General features: G+C 43.5%; 1 protein-coding gene across 2 annotated transcripts; it reads left to right on the top strand.

Annotated features, from left to right (window-relative positions):
* The first annotated feature begins 134 nt into the window (after window positions 1-134).
* On the top strand, window positions 135-20,956 carry LOC135385696 (integrator complex subunit 10-like). Of its 2 annotated transcripts, none has more exons than XM_064615161.1 (20): window positions 135-319; window positions 1,242-1,309; window positions 1,393-1,496; window positions 1,554-1,610; window positions 1,852-1,934; window positions 2,906-2,987; window positions 6,235-6,391; window positions 6,884-7,127; window positions 8,107-8,185; window positions 8,478-8,550; window positions 8,685-8,718; window positions 9,332-9,455; window positions 11,133-11,215; window positions 13,898-13,966; window positions 14,074-14,127; window positions 14,681-14,786; window positions 16,057-16,136; window positions 16,220-16,385; window positions 16,526-16,622; window positions 20,712-20,956. In XM_064615161.1, exons 1-20 carry the CDS (start codon window positions 164-166, stop codon window positions 20,863-20,865), a joined length of 2,070 nt encoding a protein of 689 aa, XP_064471231.1. In that variant the 5' UTR covers window positions 135-163; the 3' UTR covers window positions 20,866-20,956. The 2 variants fall into 2 exon arrangements, with proteins under 2 accessions (XP_064471231.1, XP_064471230.1); XM_064615160.1 differs by having other exon boundaries at window positions 9,329-9,455.
* Window positions 20,957-22,105: the final 1,149 nt, after the last annotated feature.

Raw genomic sequence — 22,105 nt, 5'->3', positions numbered from 1 at the left:
TATAGTTTTATTTATTATTACTTTATCACAATGACATGTATTATGTACAAAGCTGGTAATAATAAAGGTTTCCATGGATTTGACTACGATACTATGGGTATTTGTTTTTGTCACATTCTTCTCCTCTTCATCCTCTTTCGCTCTTCCTTCAGTGTAAATTGCAATGGCGCCCGGCAGCGCCAGCGCAACGAAGGAAAGTGACACAGATGAAGAATATTTGATTTCTATGGCAAGGTGTTGCCAAAAAAATGATACATTCTCCACAAAGTCATGGATATTAACAGCAAAAACGTTGTTCCCGGATAATTTCGGGATACAGGTTAGCATAAAAATAACATTGTTCACTATGAGGAGACTCAGAAAGTATCTTTCCGTGTCTACCTTAGGCACTGCCTCTTTGACGTATTTAAAATGCTTGCACTACGGCACTGTAGGAGCTCCAGCGCTTAGTATTCTCAACAAACGGTAGACCAACAAAACGCTTAGTCTGGCATGCAGTACTCATGCGGACACTACTTGGGACGTCTACTTCGTAATGTTCTTTGCGGGTGGTGCGCATTCACAATGCCTCTTTCTTCATTTCTTTCTTCTTCTTTTTTTTTAGATCTTCGACGCAGTATAATTCTGCGAACTAAATAAGAAAAAGAAAGGAGATACTTAATTTAGGAACATGAGTAGCAACAAATAACTACTGCATGCTCAATATCCTGCTTAGAGCCTAATCGTGCTACTTCCAGTTCAGGGGGCCACAAGTTTTGTTACAGTGCAGGTGATATTGCTCATGATGAGCCTTGCCTCGCGTCATAAATCCAGGAATTAAACTAACCTCATAACGCTCAGGGTCAGGACAGCCCTTGGTGTGGGTGTCAAGCAAATGTGTGACCAAATTCGTGAAGAGGCGTGATTGTGGCGAGGAGGGTGGGTGGGTGGCAGCCGGGGAAGGAACCCCAGGGCCCGGGTCTCTTCAGGGGCCTGCCTGACCCAAGGCCCAACGGTTGCTAGCACCAGGAGACATAAGAAGGGGGAATGGGCAGGACTCATCCATAGTCACCCCCAGCCCCGTAACTTCTCTTGTTTGCCCTGATTGTGACTGTGATAATTTTGTGTGAGGTTTCTGTTTTGGCACTGTACAATCTGGCTGCCAGTATTTTTATGTCAACTATCACATTCAACTATCACATTCAACATTTTCTGACTTACAATAATAGATGTGGTACACTTGCTCCAAACTACGTTTCTAGTACGAAGCATACTGCTTGGCAAAAGACAATGGTAACACTAAGGAAGCATCAAACTACTTAGAAGAAATGTGAGTTGGTTCATACAGCACAACAGCTTTATCATAGAACTGAGTTCTAAGAAGAAATATGATGACTTCTCTTTGTTTCATAGGTTTAGAAAGTTTACGACAGAACATCGACTGTGGGATGAGGTGTACAAAATTGCGAACGCCCTGCGGGCTGATGCATTGGACGCTGAAGCAGTTTTTCTGAAAGGTGAATGGTGGTAGACCAATGAAACGAACAGGAAACGAGAAAAGTGTTCTGTTACAGATATGTTCAGCCATCTTCCAACAGCATCACAACATGACATCCTTTTGTCAATTGCAGGTAGAATTTGATCTCTGTGCATGGAAGTGGATATTCACAATGCTGTTCTACGCATAATGTAAAAACCCCGAGACTAGGGAACTGATTTTAGGGAACTAGGGAACTGAAGGGGGTAAAAGCCCCCGAGACTTTCCCCAGTCTCGGGGTTTTTACATTATGCATCATCTTCACCAGCTCGCTTGCTTCCTAGCCATTTTCTCGCTGTTCTATGTGCACACTACCATTGTATTTTGCTTTGCAGAACACTGTATGGACACTGCAGAACATTGCTGCCTAATGTTATTGCTGTTGCAGAAGTTCCCAGAAAAAGTTGCTGAACACGGCGTAGGTGTCATCTTTTGTATTCCACCCTAATATGCATGAAGCAAGTTTTTTATGTTGCATGCTTGAAGGAGTACAGAGGGCCATCCGAAAAAATTTTGGATTAAGATGTCTGATGAAAGTGTGTGTGTCATTTTACTGAGTAGTGCAAAAGGTTTTGACGTGTGCAATTTGTTTCCCAGAAGAAAACTCACATAAACATGGCTCCGTGCGTTCACCATTAATTTGCCACTCCAGGAGGAGAGTTATGATGCCACGTCACCAATGACGTTACAGGGGCAACTCGTTCTGGTTCACTGCTCAGTGGGGGTCGGCGCCCTGTCCCTTTGCCGTCGAAACCAGTTTTGCCAGTTCTCCCAGAGAATTGGGGATAGAAGGAGCCGCCCAATCATGACCTAGCCAGGCGCAACACTTCTTCAGAACCCCCGAACAGCCGAGTAGCAGACAACATTTCTCTGGACCAATCAGCGAGCGTGGCCCCTGTAGCGTCAGTGCAAGGTCGCAGGCAGATCACAGACTGGTACTGCTCTCCACCGCCGTTTAGCACGGTCGCTTTTTGTGGCATACTTTAAATTCAATTTCTGCGGCAATTATGACTGTATGGGGTGAATTAATTCTTGTGGTGCATCTTAGTGGCCTTCTTAGCACTTTTATACAAAGAAAACAGGGTGTTAAAAATGACTTCTGTGCTACTTTAAAAACTGAACGCCATAATGAATGTGCCAAAAAATGCCTGTAATGTGTCACATTTGCCACACGACTTTCTGCGTGCCAAGGATGCAGTTTTGTCAAATCAATGTAACGACCCGCAATCTAAAGTAAATGACATAGGCGTATCGATTTGTTGAGTGTCACCTGTTTGAATCAGTGACTATATTTTGCAAGCTGTACAAATAAAATCAACCCATGATGGACCACTGCATGCCACATGTCATTGTGGAAATGTTAATCAGGGTAATGGGTGACAATTTCAGCTCAAGCTTATTGATACACTGCAAATGGCTGAGAAGCACAGCCACTGCCAGTCACCAGTGAACCAGTTCAGAAAGCTACTCGGTAAGATATTTACAGGTTTCTTAATGCGTTGTAGCATTGTGCTCTGTCAGATTGCAATTTGTAACAAACTCAAGTTTGGGGGATTGAAAAGCAGACGCTGTCCGGCTACATGTATATTGCGTCCATCCCTCATGCCGTGTAATTTCAGTGGATTGTAATATAATGTAATGCAATGTAAATACTGCAAATACACTGGTGTCTGTTCACAGTCATCCACACAGGACTAGTGGAAAAGATGACTGTATCCACAAAATGACTACAAGCAACATTCTCGCTTGAAGATGTCATGTGTTTGCATAGTACAAAAAGCAGTGTTCTCAGTATACAAATGTAAGCATAACCAAATACAAAACAACATTTCATTATTGAGAACAACATGTCTTATCAACACAGAACTTGCTCAAAGCAGTTTTTGCCAGCATGTTGTTCTTACTAATAAAGTGTTCTTTTGTATTAGATCATGCTGATATATTTAGTCGTTTGTTCTTCCTTCGATTTTGCAAGTGTATTATGTCGCTATGTACCACATGTATCAGTGATGTGGCTTCTGGTCATTTCCGGGCCTCTTGTGAGGATGACTGCTGGTGGTCTAACATTTATGCCTATAGATTTAGCTCCTCTGGGCTTTCATGACTTGTTGGTACATCGCCACAGAATGAAATCACATTTTCAGCTATTGCCGACCACTTTTGGACAATTTGTGCATTGCGAGAATAGGTTGGCTTGTTAACACAAAATTTTTTAGAGGACAAAGCTAAAAACTAAATTCTACAGTGTGATTCGCTTAATTCGAAATCTCTTACTTCAAACTTCTGGATAGTTGGAGGGACTGGTGGTATCCCGGTGCCCTCCAGTAGCTAGAAAACCCTTTGCTTATGAGTTTCTATTTTTTTCTTGTAAGAACATTACTCTTTGAGGCGGTACATGTGCCAGAGGAAACAGGAAGAAGTAACGAATCACTGTAATGGTTTGCTTGAACGCGACTGGCGTGGAATGATGCTGCTTACTCGTGGTCGGCGAAAACAAGACACTTGCTGTTAACTGCACATAGGGTTGCCACCAGACCGGAATTATACCGGCACGGCCGGTTATTTGCTCGCTCTGCCGGTTGCCGGTAGGAAAGTGATACCTTTTGATAGCCTTTTGCCGGTATTTGTGGCTCTAAGACCTTTCAAAGGGGCTTTTATGCGGCTTTCCCTTCTACGTTCCACTACAGCTTGAATAAATCTGGAACACAGACCCCACTCCGCAGTAACCAGTCGTTTTCTTAGTTATTCATTATTATTGTCGTTGTTATTCATTAAGTCTTGTGTTCGGAGGGGACAAGATCCGTACACAACCATCATGAGAGCTCCACTAACACTGAAGGTTTTGTCTGCGTCGATGTGTGGCACACAAAGTAAGCGGCAGTCCAATCCGGTTGATCCAGTGTAGCATTCATGCCTGTTTGTAACAATTTCTAACATCAATGATCCAGCCACACACAGGAACATATGTTTCCTGGTATTATCTTGAGCGAGCACGCTCTTTCTTTCTCTCTCTCTGTATGCTCGTCCACCCATCACCCACTTTCCCTTTCCCGTGAGCATCTCCCCCTTTTCCTCTATTCCACCTCTTCTCCCTCAGCCGGTATTTTTCACTACGAAAGGTGGCAACCCTACAGCCAACAAAGGCTGCATTCCAAAACCTCATCCAGTTAACTCGGGAGTAGGACTCTACTCGAAGTGGCATTTCAAAACCGGGTTGTGTTACTCGGTGACGTCACTACCTGCGTTCCAAAACAAGGTTGGGTAAATGAGAGAGTTAACTCAATCAACTCACTTTCCCAAGGTCGGCAGGGGTGGTTAAGACCGAGTAGTGACGTCACGCCGGCCGCGTCCCTTCTTTTTCAGGAATCTTGGAAAACGAAACTGGGTTAGTGTACCGTGAGAATAGCTAATCCCTTCAGCAGCACGAGTACAGCTTGGGACAAAAGTTTACGGAACACCCGGGTGTCACATTTCTCCATTGAAGTGACACCCTAGCAACAGGCAGCAGACGACAGATACTGAGAGATGGGTAGAATAGGTGGTCACCTGTTTCTTACTCAATCCCCTTATGATATCTAGCAGGGAGCTAGTCCAATTATGATGTGCGCCAGTGCCGTGTTCTGTAAACTTTTGTCCCAAGCTGTACCATGTCACGGCTCGTGGGATGGCGCATCATAACGCCGTTCGAAAGCAAGCAAGCTGGCACAGCTGTTTCAGTGCATGTTATATGCAACTTGGTTTTTGACAGCGAAACAAGCGAGATTATCCACAGTTGCCAAATTAAGTTTTGCTTTCTTTTTTTTTTTTTTTCCTAGTTCTGTTTTGCATTTTGTGCTTTGTATATTCCATGCACACAACTTATGTAGTCGTCCAAATTTGTGTGAGGCTGTTTTTTTGTTTGCTTTTTGTTTGTTTGTTTCAAGCTTACTAAGCGCTGGAAAAGAATGACCGATTGCATATTTCTACGGAATCTTCATACAATATTTTCAATTGGGATTGGATTGTTGTTGACTTTATCGTGTTATGCGATTGTTCAACATGACGTAGCCATCCTGTAGGAGGTTCATAACGTCTTCCCATCATCTCCATAAAAAGCCGCTCACCACCATACTTACTCGATCAGAGTCTAACACGCGTTCCCAAACCTACTCGACTGGCTCGCTACTTGAGGGTCATGTGGTACAACCTGGTCACGTGATATACTCCACTCGGAGTTGGAGAAGGAATGCAGAAAAAAAAAGGTGTGGATGACAGTGATATTTTATTCATATTGGGTTAGCAGTTCGTGTTTGCAGGGGGGGTTCAATGCTCGCTGCTGAAGAAATGAATTCAAGTGTGTAGAACAGATTATTTTCTTCCCTGATTATTATCCCTGATTATTTTCTTTCCTGTAAATAAATACTTTGGACCATGAATGAGACTATTTCCAGCATCGCATCGCCGCAAACGTGTGGCAAGGCCATGATATATCTGCCATGCACCTGGTATGTGCTGCCAGCACATCAAACCCTTGTTCAGAGTGACACCCGTTGGTTTGAAACTCCTTTTTGTTCAAACAAACCTTTGGTCCCCTTCGAGTTTGAATTAGTACGTTAGTCAGTCGATACGTACAGTCAATACATTAGTCAGTTACATACCCTCACCTAGACTGAAGACAGTGCACATTGGCAGAATGGCCACATTCAACTCTGAAATACCATTTCTCTTTTATTGTCCAGTATGTGATGTGGCACCTCTGGTTCTCAAAGCGGGCATGGAACTTCCTGCCAAGCAGACGTTTCGCCTCATACATAAATGCATTGAGTTTTATGTGGCTTACATACATACTCCAAGTTCTCCGACAAAGTTGAAGTTGGATTTTCCGTCCAAGTCATGGTAAGTCACAATCCAAATGGCAAATGCTCTTGTAATCATAATATGTAGTTCCCCGCTTCTCGTACTCAGGACATGGATTGTTGTTTAGTAATTATTGTGTTTGAATCATACATTATGGCCTGTGAGCAAAGTTTTAGCCACCGAAGTGGCCAGTTGTAGGTGTGTAGATGAAAGAATAGTATAGGGCACAGAGCAGGAACAAAGCCTTCAACGAAGATTAGCACCAATCAGTGGCATAGCCACACTACGAAGCACTTGCATGAAAATGAATGCAATGCAAAGATGTGCTTTGTGAAAATATCTTCTCTAACAAAGCCTCGTAAATGTTGTGTATTTGTACACACTCATAAACTGAACTTCTGCATCAGTAGTCACATGCATCATTTAGTATGAAAATTACTATGCATAAATTTATATTGGTAGAATCTTGGAAGAATCTTTGTGCCCTTCTGTAGATTCCCGCCTTCGTGGCACCATCACTTTACATTTCAGTACTGAAAATGAACCTTCAAGTGCAAGCTTAGAGGCTGACCTGTGGGCCCAACTGTTCTCCTTCATGGCAACAGCTGGGTACAGGCTGCATTGGGAATTGTCAGACCTCCTAACTGACCCAATGGTTGCTTGTACCGATGCACAGTGGCAACGAGCAAAGAGCCTTCTTGTTGCTCGTAACCTGCCAGCCGATTACTCAGTCTCTGGTGAAGGAGAGGATGCTTATGCTGCCCAGCACAAGCAGGTTTGTTGCTGTGATTGCATGCATGTACCAAGGATGTTGGTTACTATTGGTGCCTTTTTCACGTGGTCTCTGCTGCATGAATGGTTTGCTTCTGACACTCCTGCCGTCAGGTACCATGATTGTGAGAGCCAATGGGAATGCCAGCAGCTTGCGCACTTCTGATGCCAGAGTCTGATGCACGTTCGTGTTCAAGGGCCTGTATCTTGCGAACTATGACATAAATAACAGTAATGATAAATATAATAAAAAATAATTATATGAATAATAATAATAATGAATAATAATATATGGTACATAACAATGACAAAAATAACGATTTTCTCCTCAATATTCTGGAGGACAGTACAAAGCATTGATGTAACGGACCGTGTACACCAAAGTGTCACTCACAACCCATTAAGTGACCTGTCTTGCTACTGAGGTGTGCATTTCTATTTTGATGCAATTTTTAGTTATGATCTTAGCCGAAGAGGAAGAATATACTGCAAAATGTTGTGCGTCAACATTTCAACACATCTTTCTGCCTATGCATTTTTACCACTGTTTGCTTTTCACCACCTGCTTTCATTTGCTTCGTTTTTCCGCTGTGCATTTCGTCTGTGTGATACAAATGTGGGCAGTAGGGATAGTTGGGATACGTTCATCTTGAATGGGAGCCACCAGAAGACAGGGATTAAGGTTAGGGAAGAGCCTGAGGATGAGGTGCGCTGATATTTCTGACAGAGACTGTTCTTCTTCCGAGCACCATCCTCATCATTGGCACAGTGTATAAAGGGTTAGGGATCATGTGTTCCCTAAGCCTTTGAATACTGTGCCACTGATGAGAACAGTGCCCAGAAGAAGAACAGCTTTACTGGATTTTCTACCCTTCTACTAACGATTAAGGTAGTTGTTTCCCTGTCTTAACTCATGTGCGTGATGGCTCTGATTCAAGATAAATTTCTCTGTGTAATTCCACAATATAGAATGTTTCTTGCAGGTCTTTTACTGTACTGTCATCAGATTCCTACATTCTCTGTACAACTATGGAAAATGTGTAAATCCATCATGGTTCCCAGGTATGAACCTCTATATAACCTCTATATAGTGAACATGCATACAGTTAAGTAAACCTGAGGTCCCATGTTTTGAAACCTGAGCCATGAACTACTAATAATGTGAAGGCCTTTAACAGCCCTTTGACCAGCTTCACATGACCACATGACCTGCCTCACTATAAAGAGGTTCTACACTAAAGTGCACTGAACGTAGTACTGAGTATGGAGCCACCATGTGCTGCCTACCAGTTACAGAAAGTGGTGAACATAGTGTATTGAACCAGACTTGTCACTTCAAGAAAAACGATTTCAGGTTCAAGTTCTGCTAACGCTGTACGATGCATCTTGATAGAAGCGGTGCGTTGGTTGAGTACACAAACAGAACAGTGAGTGGTCTTACTTGTGACAGCTGCGTTTACTCGAGGCTTTACTATATTGCACAAATGCAAAAAGAGTTGGTGGAAACCAGTAGTACATGTGCCACCTTAACCTATGCTCTGTATGTATCGTTGTGTTTTAGGCCAAAGCAGAAGAAGAGGAAAGTGGATGCTGATGTAAGTGCTTCTGTATAGGCTATGTATCTTCTATGTGGCGCTCCTGTGTGATTTTACTGAGTTCTTACTACATGGAGTCATGGCTATCCTGCAATGTTGTAACTGTTGGCTTTCATGTGTCTCAGCTGTGTTATGAATGAAATTTCATTTAACCACAAACAACAGAAAGCTTTGAAGAGAACTCTTTTTCTTCTTCTATTTTGGGACTCTCTTCGACTCTCTTATTGGGGAAACTGCTCACACTTATTAACAAGGTTGTAGTCTTGCTGAGCAGTGGGCATTACACCGCACATGTATTACTGGGGCTGTAGAAGTGACAAATACATGATATGCCATTAGCAACATATCTCTGAGCTTGGGGAACAGGTAAATGGATGGAACACAGTGGATGAACAATACTTGTCTTGTCTTCTGCTGTTCATTTTGTGTTGTGGCTATTTGTCTTTTCTCCAAGCTCAGGGATACGTTGCCAACTTCTTGTATACACGAGCTTGCTTGCGCATTTACATCTTCTATGCATTTGAATTTCTAATGGGGCTTGCTCCTTCACTCTGGCTGCTACTGCATTATGTGTGCTGGTCCAGTACATACTGTTTTGTTCTTGCAATAGCAGAAGGAGATGGAGCCTCCAAGTCTTACTGTCAGCAAGTGTGTGACACCGGAAACTGCAGTGTTACTCACGCAAAGCTTCCTAACTGCCATCAAGTGTTGGTCAATCCTACAATACCTGAAAAAAGGTAGTTTTATTTTTTGTTCTTTTCGACAGTGTGTATGACCAAACCCAACCGAAAAGAAAAGAAAAAGGTTACGTCTGGGCATACCAGAGCTGAATGAATACCTTTGCACTCTCCCTATATATGTATTCTTTTTTTTTTTTTTTCTGGAGTGAAAACGAGAAATAGTCTTGGAGGTTTTTGGTTGAAGGGGAAGGTTGGGGCATCTGTAACTCGAAGATACGTACCGAAAAACAGTGTGACATTATCTGTCAGCATACTGTGTAAGTAGTAATTTTCGCGAGTGTCACGAATGCTGCTTTTCTGCTAAATTAAATTCCCGCAGAGTAAGCGACACCTCGAGGAACTCCGTGGTGCAGGAGCAACGTACTCCAAAATTTAGGTGCCACAAAATATTTCCTAAAGGTTCCTCCATACGAACTCACGAATCACTAACATCGCGAAATTATCCACTTATACATAGGGCCTGACTTTTTCGGGTTTTATTTTTGGCCAAATTCGGGGTGTAAATATCGGGCGATATTTTTCATTGGAAAATTCGGGTGTATTCGGGTTAAATCCCGTTACGGCATATTCTGTCGTCAGGAATTCGGGTGTATTCGGGTGATTTTTTATTGTTTAATAAAAATTTGTCTTAACGTGGAACTAATGTTTAGCAATGTTATCAAACTTTATTTTAATGCACGCTTATGAGTGTGCCACGCGACCCGGATGTTTTCGGGTAGATTCGGGTTAAACCCGAATTTTATAGATTTCGTTCGGGGGGTAAATATCGGGCGGATACGGGTTTAACCCTAAAAAGTCAGGCCCTACTTATGCAGTGTGTTCGTGCCATTCTTAAGTGTTTTAGAGTTGTCAGTTTGGTTATGCAGTAGAACCCCTTTATGGTGAAGTCGTCCGGACCATGAATAATCTTCACTATATCAGGATCTTCACTATTTCAGTAGTTCATTTTTTTCTGGCATGTATGACCCACAGAATGCCTGTAAGCAGCAGATACTGGTTGTAATGGAATACACACACTTATTTACATGAAAACACATGAGAACAAGTACATTTGGAACTGATGCTATCTGAAGTGTTGCAGTAAGGTGGTCTGCACAAGATTTTGCCCTCATGGCCGCTTCCGCTTACGAAGCTCGAAATGCACTGCCATGCATGGCACATTTGACAACACCAAACAAAACAAAATAGCGAGCCTGGATGCCTGGCTGGTTGGTCATGACTAATGACCACGCCTTTCATCCTACGTCATTGATCACGCCCAACTTCCTGAACACTGCGTGAGTTCCGTTTTCGACCGCGATGGCGGAATGAGTCCTTTTTTCGGGAAATTTCGAAGTTTCGGCCGACTTTTCTTCGCTATATCCGGTTCTCGGACAGAAAAGTCTTCACTATAAATGGGTTGCCAATACATGGGCGTCTATGGGCATTCAATCGGGACAGAGATTTCCCTTCACTACATCAGTTTCTGCACTACATGCGGGTTCACTATAGCGAGGTTCTACTGTAGTACTGATTTTAAGATTGTCTATGAGCAACAAGACCATATAACCACCTGCTAGCATATCACCCCTGGCACTTAACTCTGCCTTTTACATATATCTCTCAGAATCATACGTCAGCTATAATTCGCAAAATGATAAGCCAAATGTGCCTTTTCTTTTTGTTTGTTTTCAGAGTTAGCCCGGCTCTCGCAGCAGATACACATGGAAGAATGGCCGTGGTTTCAGTGTTTTCTGATTGACTCTCTTATGTATCAGGTAACTGTCCTGAAACCTTGCGCTTTCACCCTGAAGAGTTACGGTATACTGTGATACTTGCTACATAGATATTGGAACAAAATAAATTAGAATTGACTGCGTCGACACTCAGTGGTTTTTAGAGTAATTGGTTTTGGTTTACATATTTCTTGTGCAGAGCAGCGTACCAATTCGCTCTTTCGCTCGGCTGTCTGGCTGCCAATTACGTGTTCATCCGCCTGATTCACATGCGGGGTGACGGAAGATAAGGAACAGACATAAGAGATGCTTTGGTGCATTCATCATTATCATGATAAAGGCCCGCTACACAGCTGTTATCTTTGGTCACCCCCATGTGTGATCCAGATGGATGAACACGTTATTGGCAGTTGGATAGCTGAATGAAAGAGCACATTTGTATGCTGCTCCACGCTGGAAATATGTAAACTGAAACCAATTAGTTACTAAAAAAATCACCAGGTGTCGAAGCTTTTTTTGCTTGAACATTTCTTGCTGAAGGTTCCAGTCGGTAGAACAGAGTTTCCAAAAGCACTGGAGTAAAATTTAAAAGTTAGGAGTTTTATTTAATTAATGAGAGTATGCAAATGAGCCACTCACTGCTCAGTTCTTGGCCGAAGTCTCTGGGATGCTCACTAAAAAAAAACTTCTCTGTAGCGCCACCTGGTTATGAATTATTCAGCTGGGGGACCTTCATGAAACACCCATTATATGGAGCTTGTTACAAGCCCTGGCGTATCCAGTGGGGGGTACTGTGTGTTCAGCCACCCCTAAATGGTACTTTTGGTAGTGCATTTGGGGAGGGAAACAAGTGGGAAATCCTCTTCTCCCATGTAAAATCCCCATAGAACACCTCCCGAAATATTTTTCTGGCTATGCTGCTGGCTACAAGTATCGTTTTCCACAGTTTGGAAAGCGTATGTCAATATGATAGGCATCGCATAAGTCCTTGGCTTGACTCAGAAGGAAGTGGTTGAGGTAGATGAACTTGTGGTGCTTTCCAACGTGGCCCCCGGCGGTGTCCACACACTTCACCAAGAATACTCCAGTGCTTGGACCCCTTAAGGAAGAAATCAGAATTTTGGTCCTCCAAAAAACATGTCACAGTATCAAGGATCACATCATCACTGGGAACGTGAGCCCCTAGGAGTTCGTTTTTTATTTTGGGGAACAGGTGGAAGTGCGACAGGGCGAGATCTGGCAAGTATGATGGACAGCTGACCACAGAAAGCCACAGGAGTGGATGGCAGCCATTGTCACAGCAGCATCATGTGCATATAAAGCCTTTGCGCATTGTTCCAATAGAAACAAGATGACCCTTTCAGAGTATACCGCATTATTTGACCTTAGTGGCATCCCGCGAGCAATGAACCATGATGCATAAAAAGGAAAGTGGTTTCAGGCGAGCTGCTTAACGTTGTTACGTGCATTTTCAATAGATGGCGCGCAAGGGGTGTCAGCAGTGCTAGGTGTGGGACTTTGCAACTTTTACTTAGCAAAGCAATCTTTGAAATTTGATTGCTAAAACACTGCTCCATGTATAACAGAGCTATTACTTCTCTCAATCATCCAAGTAACAAGCTTTCAGAAAAACGTATAGTTTCTGGAGGCTTACCCTTTAAGGTAATCGATGAGCAGCGCGCCCTTCGAGTTCCAAACAGCCGTTGCCACGACTCTGCATGCTGATGGAACAGACACAGCTTTCTGCGGCAGTGGGGAGGAGGGGTGTTTCCAATGTTTGGACTGGCCATTCCTCTTTAGTTGGAAGTGGTGGAAGCATGTTTCGTTCAGAGTCACAAACCGGGCAACCAAGATCTTCCCTGAACAGCTGGTGATTGTCCCTGGATCTTGTGTTGCACGTCTGGTTTTGATGAGGCATGACCAATCTTGGGGCCCACCTTGCAGCAACCTTGTGCATGTAAAGGTATTGTGTCAAGATCCACTTAAATGGGTTTTTAGATATGCCTGTCACCTTAGCAATGGTCCAGATGATGACCTGGTGATTTGTTGTGGCCTCATTGTGCACATGATGGATGTCTTCGTGCGCAGTCACTTCTGCAGGCCTCCCAGGACTGTGGTTGTCTTCGATGCTGTATCATCCTCGCTCGATTTCTGTGGCCCACTTCTTCACTATGCAGGTGGATGCATCCTCCTGTAAAGTTGTCACCACGTCCTAGTGTGTGCCTGCTGGAGTTCGGCCTTCTTGAGACAAATATTCTTTGCCCACTTGTGTCTTGACTTTCTCCACTTTGTTTCAACGGCACAGATCGCCACCTACTGACGGGTGCCACAGGAAGGCCATGTATCGCACATACGAGTTTTCTGGTAGCACCAATCTTCGAGAGTGCCTTGTCCTCTGATAGGGTTTTAGGACTCTGTGAGCTCCCCTTCTGTGTCAGGCCAAGAACATATGGGATGCCCCTTGTAGGGTATAACTTTAGCCACAAAACACCTTCATTCAATATGCACAGATGTCAGTATGCTCTTGGAACAAGATGTCAGTATGCTCTTGAGCTGGCTAACCTCCAACGTCCCACCATTTGTTTGGTCCTCTCCTTCTTGATGACAGAACTATGGAGGGACCTCTTGTGCAACTCCATTGTACTAGCTAACTTATATCCTCCTTTTCTGTTCAGTAGTTGTGTCGCTAAGAAATGAACAAAATGCATCTATGTGCACTTTCAGGAACAATATAAGGAAGGAATAAATAAGCTCTTTAAAGTTGTTGAAGGTACAGCAGATGCTGCAATAACTGTGAGTATCACAAACTTCATTGCATGCCGTACTTATTATAATTGCTCTCCAGCACTGAAATTGCCTCAACATGTTGCTAATAGACAGAACTTCCTTGACCACCACAGAATAAGGCCAACTTGCAGCTGGCAAGCTGTTTCTACTCTCTGGGTGACTACTCTGTAAGTCCTGTTTGCAGTATCATTTTTATTTTTTTTCTGTCAAAATTGTGTGGTCAGCATATAAAAATTGTAGGTGTGTGTGCAACACCGAGTCTCCTCCTTTTCGAATGTGACATATTATTTTCATCCTCTGATTATTATGCATATAGTATCAGCATGAATAAAGCATTAGAGTTCTAAATTTCAACTTAAAATGTGACTGTGCCACCAGGTGTATATCACTGCTTGTTCAGAACATCCGTTCAGTTTTTCTTCGTTCTATTCTATGTATGATAAAGCTGTTATATGCAGAGAGTCAAGTCATCTTCACTGGTAGCCAGTGTTAGGGAATAGTGTGAAACTTCAGTAACAATAAAGCTGTAAAGCTTGCAGAATACTAGTGCACCAATCCCTGGTCTGGGTTCTATACCAACTTTCCATCAATGACAAATTTCTTAGTGCGTTCACAGTGCTCTCCTTAGACAGAGAGACATGTCGAGCTGCTGGTGTTTAGGTTGCTAAACTTTCACAATGACTGATTCTACTACAGAGGTATGTATGTCTCATTCTGCAGACTGCTTGCTCAAAACTGCTTGAGGTTGTGTGTTCTCTTCCTGAAACAAGTGTTGCTGCTGCACCAACTTCTTATCACCCTCCTGAGGCTCTGCCAAGAAAAAGTGGTTGGTATAGGATTTGTTTTTACAACATCTTTCGCAATCAGTAGAGCCTTCTCGGGCCTTGCTCAATTTGGGTTCAGTGCATTTTCTGTTCTTTACTGACGTGTGGCATATGCTACATTATTATCTTCCACTTTTCAGCATACTTGGTGGCCTTTCTTTTTTTCCCCCTGATATGCTACTTGTATTCTAACATCCTATCTAACTGATGTATTCAAAATTTCTAATGAAAAACAGAGTTGCAATTTACTGATGCATACCTTCAAGGACAAACCTTATGTGGAACATCACGGCATCATCATTATTCATTATTATGCCTTCAAAGGTGGTGTGATCCATGGCAGGATATTGGATGTGAAGTTATATTCCCTGGAACACACCTGTCCAACACAAATACGAGGAATGTACAGATGCACTCTCAAAAATGATGGTGGTGGTGGTGATGATTTGTTGAAAAGGAGAGGCGGAGTTAATTTTGTGTTAATTATGTACAGCACAATATAGGCTCCGCCTCTCGTTTTCAACAAATCGGGGGCGAGAACGTTGTCATTCCAGATAATGGATGGCTGGAGCGTGCTATGTGGTGAAGTTCAGTTTTAGGAGTGTGGCTGTTCACACTACTTTCTACTTAGTGCGCTCATCCATAAATGGCACTACTGCACGTGACACAAAGGCATGGCTGACCAGTGTGCTGTGGACAACAATGACCTCACAAAATTCCTCCTGCAATAACTAATTGCTAACCCCGCAAAATTGCTACTCAAGTGGGAAATAACGTGCCGAAATTACCTAGTGCCACTGTAAATGTGCAAAAAACTAATCAACACGATAAGACGTGGTGAGGTAGCTGTTCCTTGATCCTCGCTTTTCGTACACTCATATGATTGTATTATATTCACTTTTCACGGCAGGTGTCATATTAATGTCCTTTGTTACACTGTAAAATATTTTTGCCAGATGTCAGACATTTTTCTCCACGTCTTCTTTTCCCCAGGGTAATAGCTTCTATCGCACTGCTGTGTCTCTGAGAAAACATATGCATATTTAGCAGCTGTCTACAGGCAAGGGAGAACCTTTAGCATTCATTGAACGTTCTTGGAGGCTGCATTACATAGCCTTGCCTCTGAAGTGCAGAATATTTCAGAACAGGCAGATAGAAGATGACATATTTTTGCATATCTGTATTTGTCATTGCTTTGTATGTATCATTCATAATTTCACAGTTTCTGCAGCATTCTCTTTGTAATTGACATGTTTTCTGTCTTGCTTCCAGAACGAAAACTTGTATTTCTTTGCTATGACCGGAGTGAAATTTTGCGTTACTGCATGAAAGCTCTCATCACTTGCTTCAAGGTACAAGAAATTCGTTGTTGATAATGCTATATGTGGCATATTGTTAGTGGCATTGGCAATGTATGTTCTCTGTATTATTTTAGGAGAAGGTACTTGCTCAGTTTTCTGAGGATGACCTTGCCCTGGGCCACCTCATTGTGATGGCACAGTACGATTGGCCAGAGGAGGAGCAGTTGTTCCTTAAGCTGCTTGAAATCATCAAGAAACAAGGCACATTTTGCTATAGCTTGTTCTTTAACTACATTATAAGTATCCTTGCTTCATGGTTTGCTTGATCCTGGAAATGAACCAGTATGTCAATGATACCGCAGCATGTTAAGTGAAAAACCTCCAAGCAGATTGAGGGAAGATATGAACTTTGGAACTTTCCTTTACTGCCTGTTACAAAGATGCTGACATGCTGGAAGAGTTTATGTACATGACTACAAGTAATGGTGGAAATGTTGTCCTGGATCTTCTACCCTCATCCACAACGCAGGTTGGGAGGTATGGCCCATGCATTAATTTTTGTACTTTTTCGTGCTTACGTCGCACATGTTTGTGAAGCGAAGTTTATTTGTTACTGTGCTGTGTCCTTCTTCCCCTATCACATGCTCTGTTCAAATAGTTGCTACGCGAGAACTATGCAGCGTGTTGCATGTATTACATCAGTTTTTCTTTTCCTATAGGAAAATTCATTAACACTGCAAAGCATCAACTGTACCTAGTTGGGCTGCAGTTGCACTAGTTTATGCACTTTTTACTACCTGACTAGGGCCCGGAATTTTAGGCATTTGCCCATAATTGCCTACAAACACCTAAATGCGGCATTGCGGAGTTGCCTACCTTTTTATCGACTCTATTGAATTGTAGCCTTTCTTAACATTTTTAGATGCCATATGAGCCTTTTGTAGAGGCGCAAGTGCAAGTGCGCCTTTTAATCTCATGCTGAGTGAACTGCATTTTGCATTTCGTTTCTGCGTGTTTGCGTCTTTTGTTCCGGCTCTTTTTTTTCTTTCTTCTTTAGTTTGATTGCCTTTAGCACCTTGGTTCGCTAGAAGAAGTTCATATATATTTTGTCAAAATATTTGGCATTTCATGGCCTCTCGAGATCTTCAAGGGTGGATAACAATTAAAGTAGTGTTCAGTATCGCGTGGTTCTATAGGCCGCCTCAGCATTAGTGTACAAGTTGTCAAAGCTTCTATGGTACCGTGGCCTTTTTTCGTGGATGGAGCATTCTGAAGCACCAACAAAGCCAAAGAGTGTACAAGATTAGCATGCCTATTTTTGTATTTTATTGCCTATTTTGTTGTTTTTGAGGGCCTAATTGCCTGTCTATTTCCGCCGTTTTTAGTGCCTAAACTTCCGGGCCCTATACGTGACATAGTATATAGCATGGTACTGGCGTGCACCAATTTCTTTAAAAATCATTGTACGCAGGGTGTATGGATGTGGCTGTGAGTAAGAAATCTCCAATGAGTAGGCATCTCGAATATTCAAATTTTTCGAATACTGAGGCGAATGATTCTATATTCAATTTGCTTTGCGAAGTGAATACAGATTCTTTTTTCGAATTTCGAATGGAATCAACATTTCATCCGTACCGAATATTCGAATAGCTCCAAAGCTGCACACATGAGGCTAAAAACGGCATAAGAGAGGGCATACAACAGAGTGGGCGGTACTTCATATTCTCATCCAGTTTAATATACAGGGTGATAAAAAAGTGATAAAAAGTAAAAGTAAAGTAAGTAAAGTGATAAAAAATTCTAACTGGCGACGTACTCGCCGGAGGATCGTGGAACTTTCGGCAATTACCCTCTGGAAACTTTTGCCACCATTGAAGAAGGCTTTGGACTATTTTTAATTGCGGGATTTTTTTTTTCAATTGAACTTTGAAAATTGCCAAGTGAACCTTACCCTTTTTTTTTACAGAAATATAAAGTCCTCCAAGGAAAACCGCAGACCCAACAAAAACTATGCAGAGTATCGCAACAGAAATAGTCGAAAAAGAATTAGTAAAAATCACGCATTAACCCCACCTGCTTGATTTTTGCAAAGAAGCGCGCGCGAAATGTGCGTCTAGGAGGAAATGACCCCACCTTCATTTGTTTTGCCTTTGTGATAAGACGGTTGTTTTGTTTTCTTTGTGATGTGGTTGTCACCAGCATCAAGGTCACTGTGGGAAAAGAAAGGTGAAACAAGAGGCAGGAACACTTCCTTGTTTGCGACAATCAAGCGAACGGGACTAAAGCGGAATTTTTCTTAATTTTTTTAGACTATTTCTGTTGCGATACTGTGCATAGTTTTTGTCGGGTCTGTGGTTATCCGTGGAGGACTTCATATTTCTGTTTAAAAAAAGTTTCTCAATTTAAAATTGTCCAAAGCCTTCCTAAATGGCGGCAAAAGTTCCCAGAACGTAATTGCCGAAAGTCCCACAATCCTCCGGCGAGTACGTCGCCAATTAAATTTTTTTATCACTTTAGGTGACACTCTCTGTATATTGTATGCCTGCTGTACACATGTTTACACTCGTACATGTGCTGCGTGTGTATCTGGTCCAGCTATACAACTATAGTCGAGCCCGTTTATAAGGACCTTCGATATAACGATCACTAAGATATTCCTATCACATCGCTGGTTCGCGTGAGCTGACCCATTGAAGTACATGTAAACAAGACGTCCGTAAAGCGATCGCCGCGAAAGCGTTTGCTCGCGTATAGCGACCAGGATTGTCCTGGCGGCCAGTAAAACGCGTCAGAATCGAAAAGCAATATTCGATTTTTTCATTGAAAACAAATTACGGTGGCATTTTCAAGACCTTAGCCACCGTGAGCATTCAGCTGAGAAGGCAGTGCAATTATCCGCGCATGACTACCGTGATACCGGCGATACATACAAGGCGCGCGACTTTGAAGAGGCCCGTGAGTATAGCCCTGCACGGGCCGACTTTTCCGGGCCCGACCCGGCCCGGGGCGCATCGAAAAATGGGCCGCCTCGACCCGGGCCCGGACCTTCATATTTTTATGCGGCCCAGCCCGGCCCGGCCCGGTGGCCCAGTGAGTACAGCCCGGCCCGGCGTCTAAGCGAATAGAGCCCGGCAAGGCCCGGTGACTCGGCGAGTAGATTCCGGCCTAGTATTTCCAGCCGTGACGTACGCGTTTCTGGCGCTTATCAAACAAATTTATAAGAAAATTTACAAGAAGAGAAGACAAGGCCACAAACATACAAGTGCTGGCGGTTTAACACCGTAACAGCACGAGACCAAATTAAATCCAGAACGCACGCGGGCATTGGCGTTATCGTTACACTGTCAAGTTTTTGCGGAGGTAGAGGATGCTGTCGACAAACTCCTTCTCCCAGGCACTACCCCTTTCACCAAGCTTTGCCAACGGGATGTGAAATACGTGAGGAGTGAGGAGCAATGCGAAGTGGCTTTGAGAATGTTGTAGAGGGTCGAATCATACGCATAATGCAGTGCCCTTTGCTTGTCTTTGCAAATATATGTACAGGAATGACGCAAGCGCGTGATGATATGAACTAATAGTCCTCCATTGTGTGGAATTTGCTGCCTGACCCGGCCGAGCCTGATTCTCGGAAACATGCCGGGCCCGGTCCGCGGTGGTGGCGTACTTTGACGGCCCGGCCCGGCCCGCGGTGCCGGCGTATTTTATCGGCCCGGGCTCGGCCCGGCCCGGAGCACACAGCCCATAACCAGCCCTGCCCGGCCCGTGCCCGTGCAGGGCTCTACTCGCGAGAAGTAGATGAGGGGGTTCCCTCTCCACATCGTTCTCTCGCCATCAAGTTTTTTGCTGGTTTGCTGCGTGCTACGATGGAAAGGCACGTGACTCGACCCGAAGTTCCGCGTGCTCGACGGATTTTCTGCTGGTGCAAATGTCGTTGCAAGGTCCACCCCAAATGCACTCGACTTCCAGTACATTGTGCTGCTTGGGCAGTCGAACTTCTGACAGTGAGAATGACGATGACTACGGCACTGCATGACAAGCAATCTACGAAGTCGTCGATCTCAAAAGGTGCGGAGCCTCACGTGATATCGGCGGGTGTGTTGCCCTTGGAAAAGCTTTCGACACAAAGCTATGTCAATTTAAAGCAGGATAAACCGCTTTTGCTTTCGCAACGCACGCACGCATGTTCAGCGGCGTTCTACTTGTGCAGTCCTGCTTTGTTGATGTGATCCCGACCGGCGATTTCGCGTAAGCTCGTTTTTAACGGTACTCTGATATAACGATCGGATTTCGCGTTCCTGTCAATATCGTTATAAGCGAGATCATATTCGCTTTGTATTCGCTCATATTCGATTCAGTTATGCATCTATTTGCTTCGTATTCACTTCGAATTTTATATAAACTATTAGCACGTGTCTATAAATTAGCAGTATGTATAAGTGAACGGTAGTGGCAGTGGCGATGCCTGTGTGCTACAACCAGTGCCTTCTTTGTTGTGTCGCTAGTGTCTGCATACTGCACTGCATGTATTTAAGTGTAGACACCAGTACAATCAGCCCATTCCACCACTTTTATTTGCTGTAATGCATGCTCAGTAGCTTCATATATTCACACATCGTGTGCTATCAGACAGAGGGCTGTGACCCGTGGCGTGAACAAGGGTGCCAAAGAGGACCTCAAGTTAGCCATGGAGAAACAGATGACACGGAGCGAAGACGACATGGAACAGCTCTTGATTCAGTTCATCCAGGAGGAACGCGATTTACTCCAGCAGCAGCTCTAGCCAATCATGCAGGAGCAACGTGCGACTTCCTACCATTGTGTATAAAAGCTGAGGCATTATTGCAGATTATAATTCATCGTGTCTATGTGGACTTCTAAACTTGTTTTCATCTGATTGAGGACCCTCGTGCCATACGCAGAGAGAGCTCCTGATTGGCTCTTTCTTTGTCATTTTTTCCTCCTGTTCATGTCTGAACGATGAATCGTTTGCACGCCATATTTCTTCTCCTTGTGTGAGGATTGTCCCCTGGGGACAGTTGCTTCCTGATGTCAGACTCACTGGCGTTGTTCTTCTACCTATTAAGTACGCAGTTTCTAGACAGCCATCTCAGGTTATGACGGGTGACAGTGATGATGCATCCAACGACATTGCTACAGCAGTGGGACCAACAGCATAAAGAGAGGTCTAAAGCGTCTAAGGAGCAAGCTAAAACCAGAGGAAGGTGGTGAGAAAAGGGGTTGGTTTTCTCGGGCTCACTATTTCGTAGTAGATATTATTTACATATAGTATTTACTCGCGTAGTTACAACACCTTTGAAGCCCCCCCCCCCCCCAAAAAAAAAAATAAAATAAAATAAATAAATGAAAAGGTAGCACCATTGCGGAGGTGCATTAACTAAATGAGGGGGAAATTGAAGAGCTACACTGAGTGTACATTCAACCTCTCGCTGCCGTTTGAAGCACGATATTTCCATGCGAGGTGATTTGCTGTATCAAGGAAATCTGCCAAATAAATTCCAGTTACACCACATATCCCCACTATAATATTGCGGGAAGTATCATGGTTCACACCAGAGCGATCCGCTTGTGCAGTGTAGGCTGGCACATGTGATACGAGCCAGTAGTATAGTGCTGCCAGAATCACGGTTCCATTAAATATGCGGGGGGGGGGGGGGGATTTACAGCATACACTTGGGCCTCAAGCTCGGAGTGCGCTAATTACTCGACCGGCATCAATAAGGGGAATAAATATGGGATTCTCTGTGGAAAATCTGCATAGTTTGCAAAGCTAGCAAATGCAGAAAAGAAAAAGAATTCATAGCGTTGCTGACGAGATGTTGATTGTCTGGTTGTCTCTCACTCTCAGTTCAAGCACACTATCTGCCTCTGTTTCCTTACGGTGATCATGACACTTCCCTGCATTACCGCCTCACTTTCAAGTGACTCTGTAATTCGGAACATACACCATTGCACTCTCTGTCGTTGATCTGCAACAGACAGATCGAAATGTCTCGCCCCGA

The sequence above is a fragment of the Ornithodoros turicata genome, chromosome 2 (assembly GCF_037126465.1).
Source record: "Ornithodoros turicata isolate Travis chromosome 2, ASM3712646v1, whole genome shotgun sequence".
Classification (NCBI taxonomy): domain Eukaryota; kingdom Metazoa; phylum Arthropoda; class Arachnida; order Ixodida; family Argasidae; genus Ornithodoros; species Ornithodoros turicata.
This window is presented reverse-complemented; position numbering and strand designations above follow the sequence as displayed.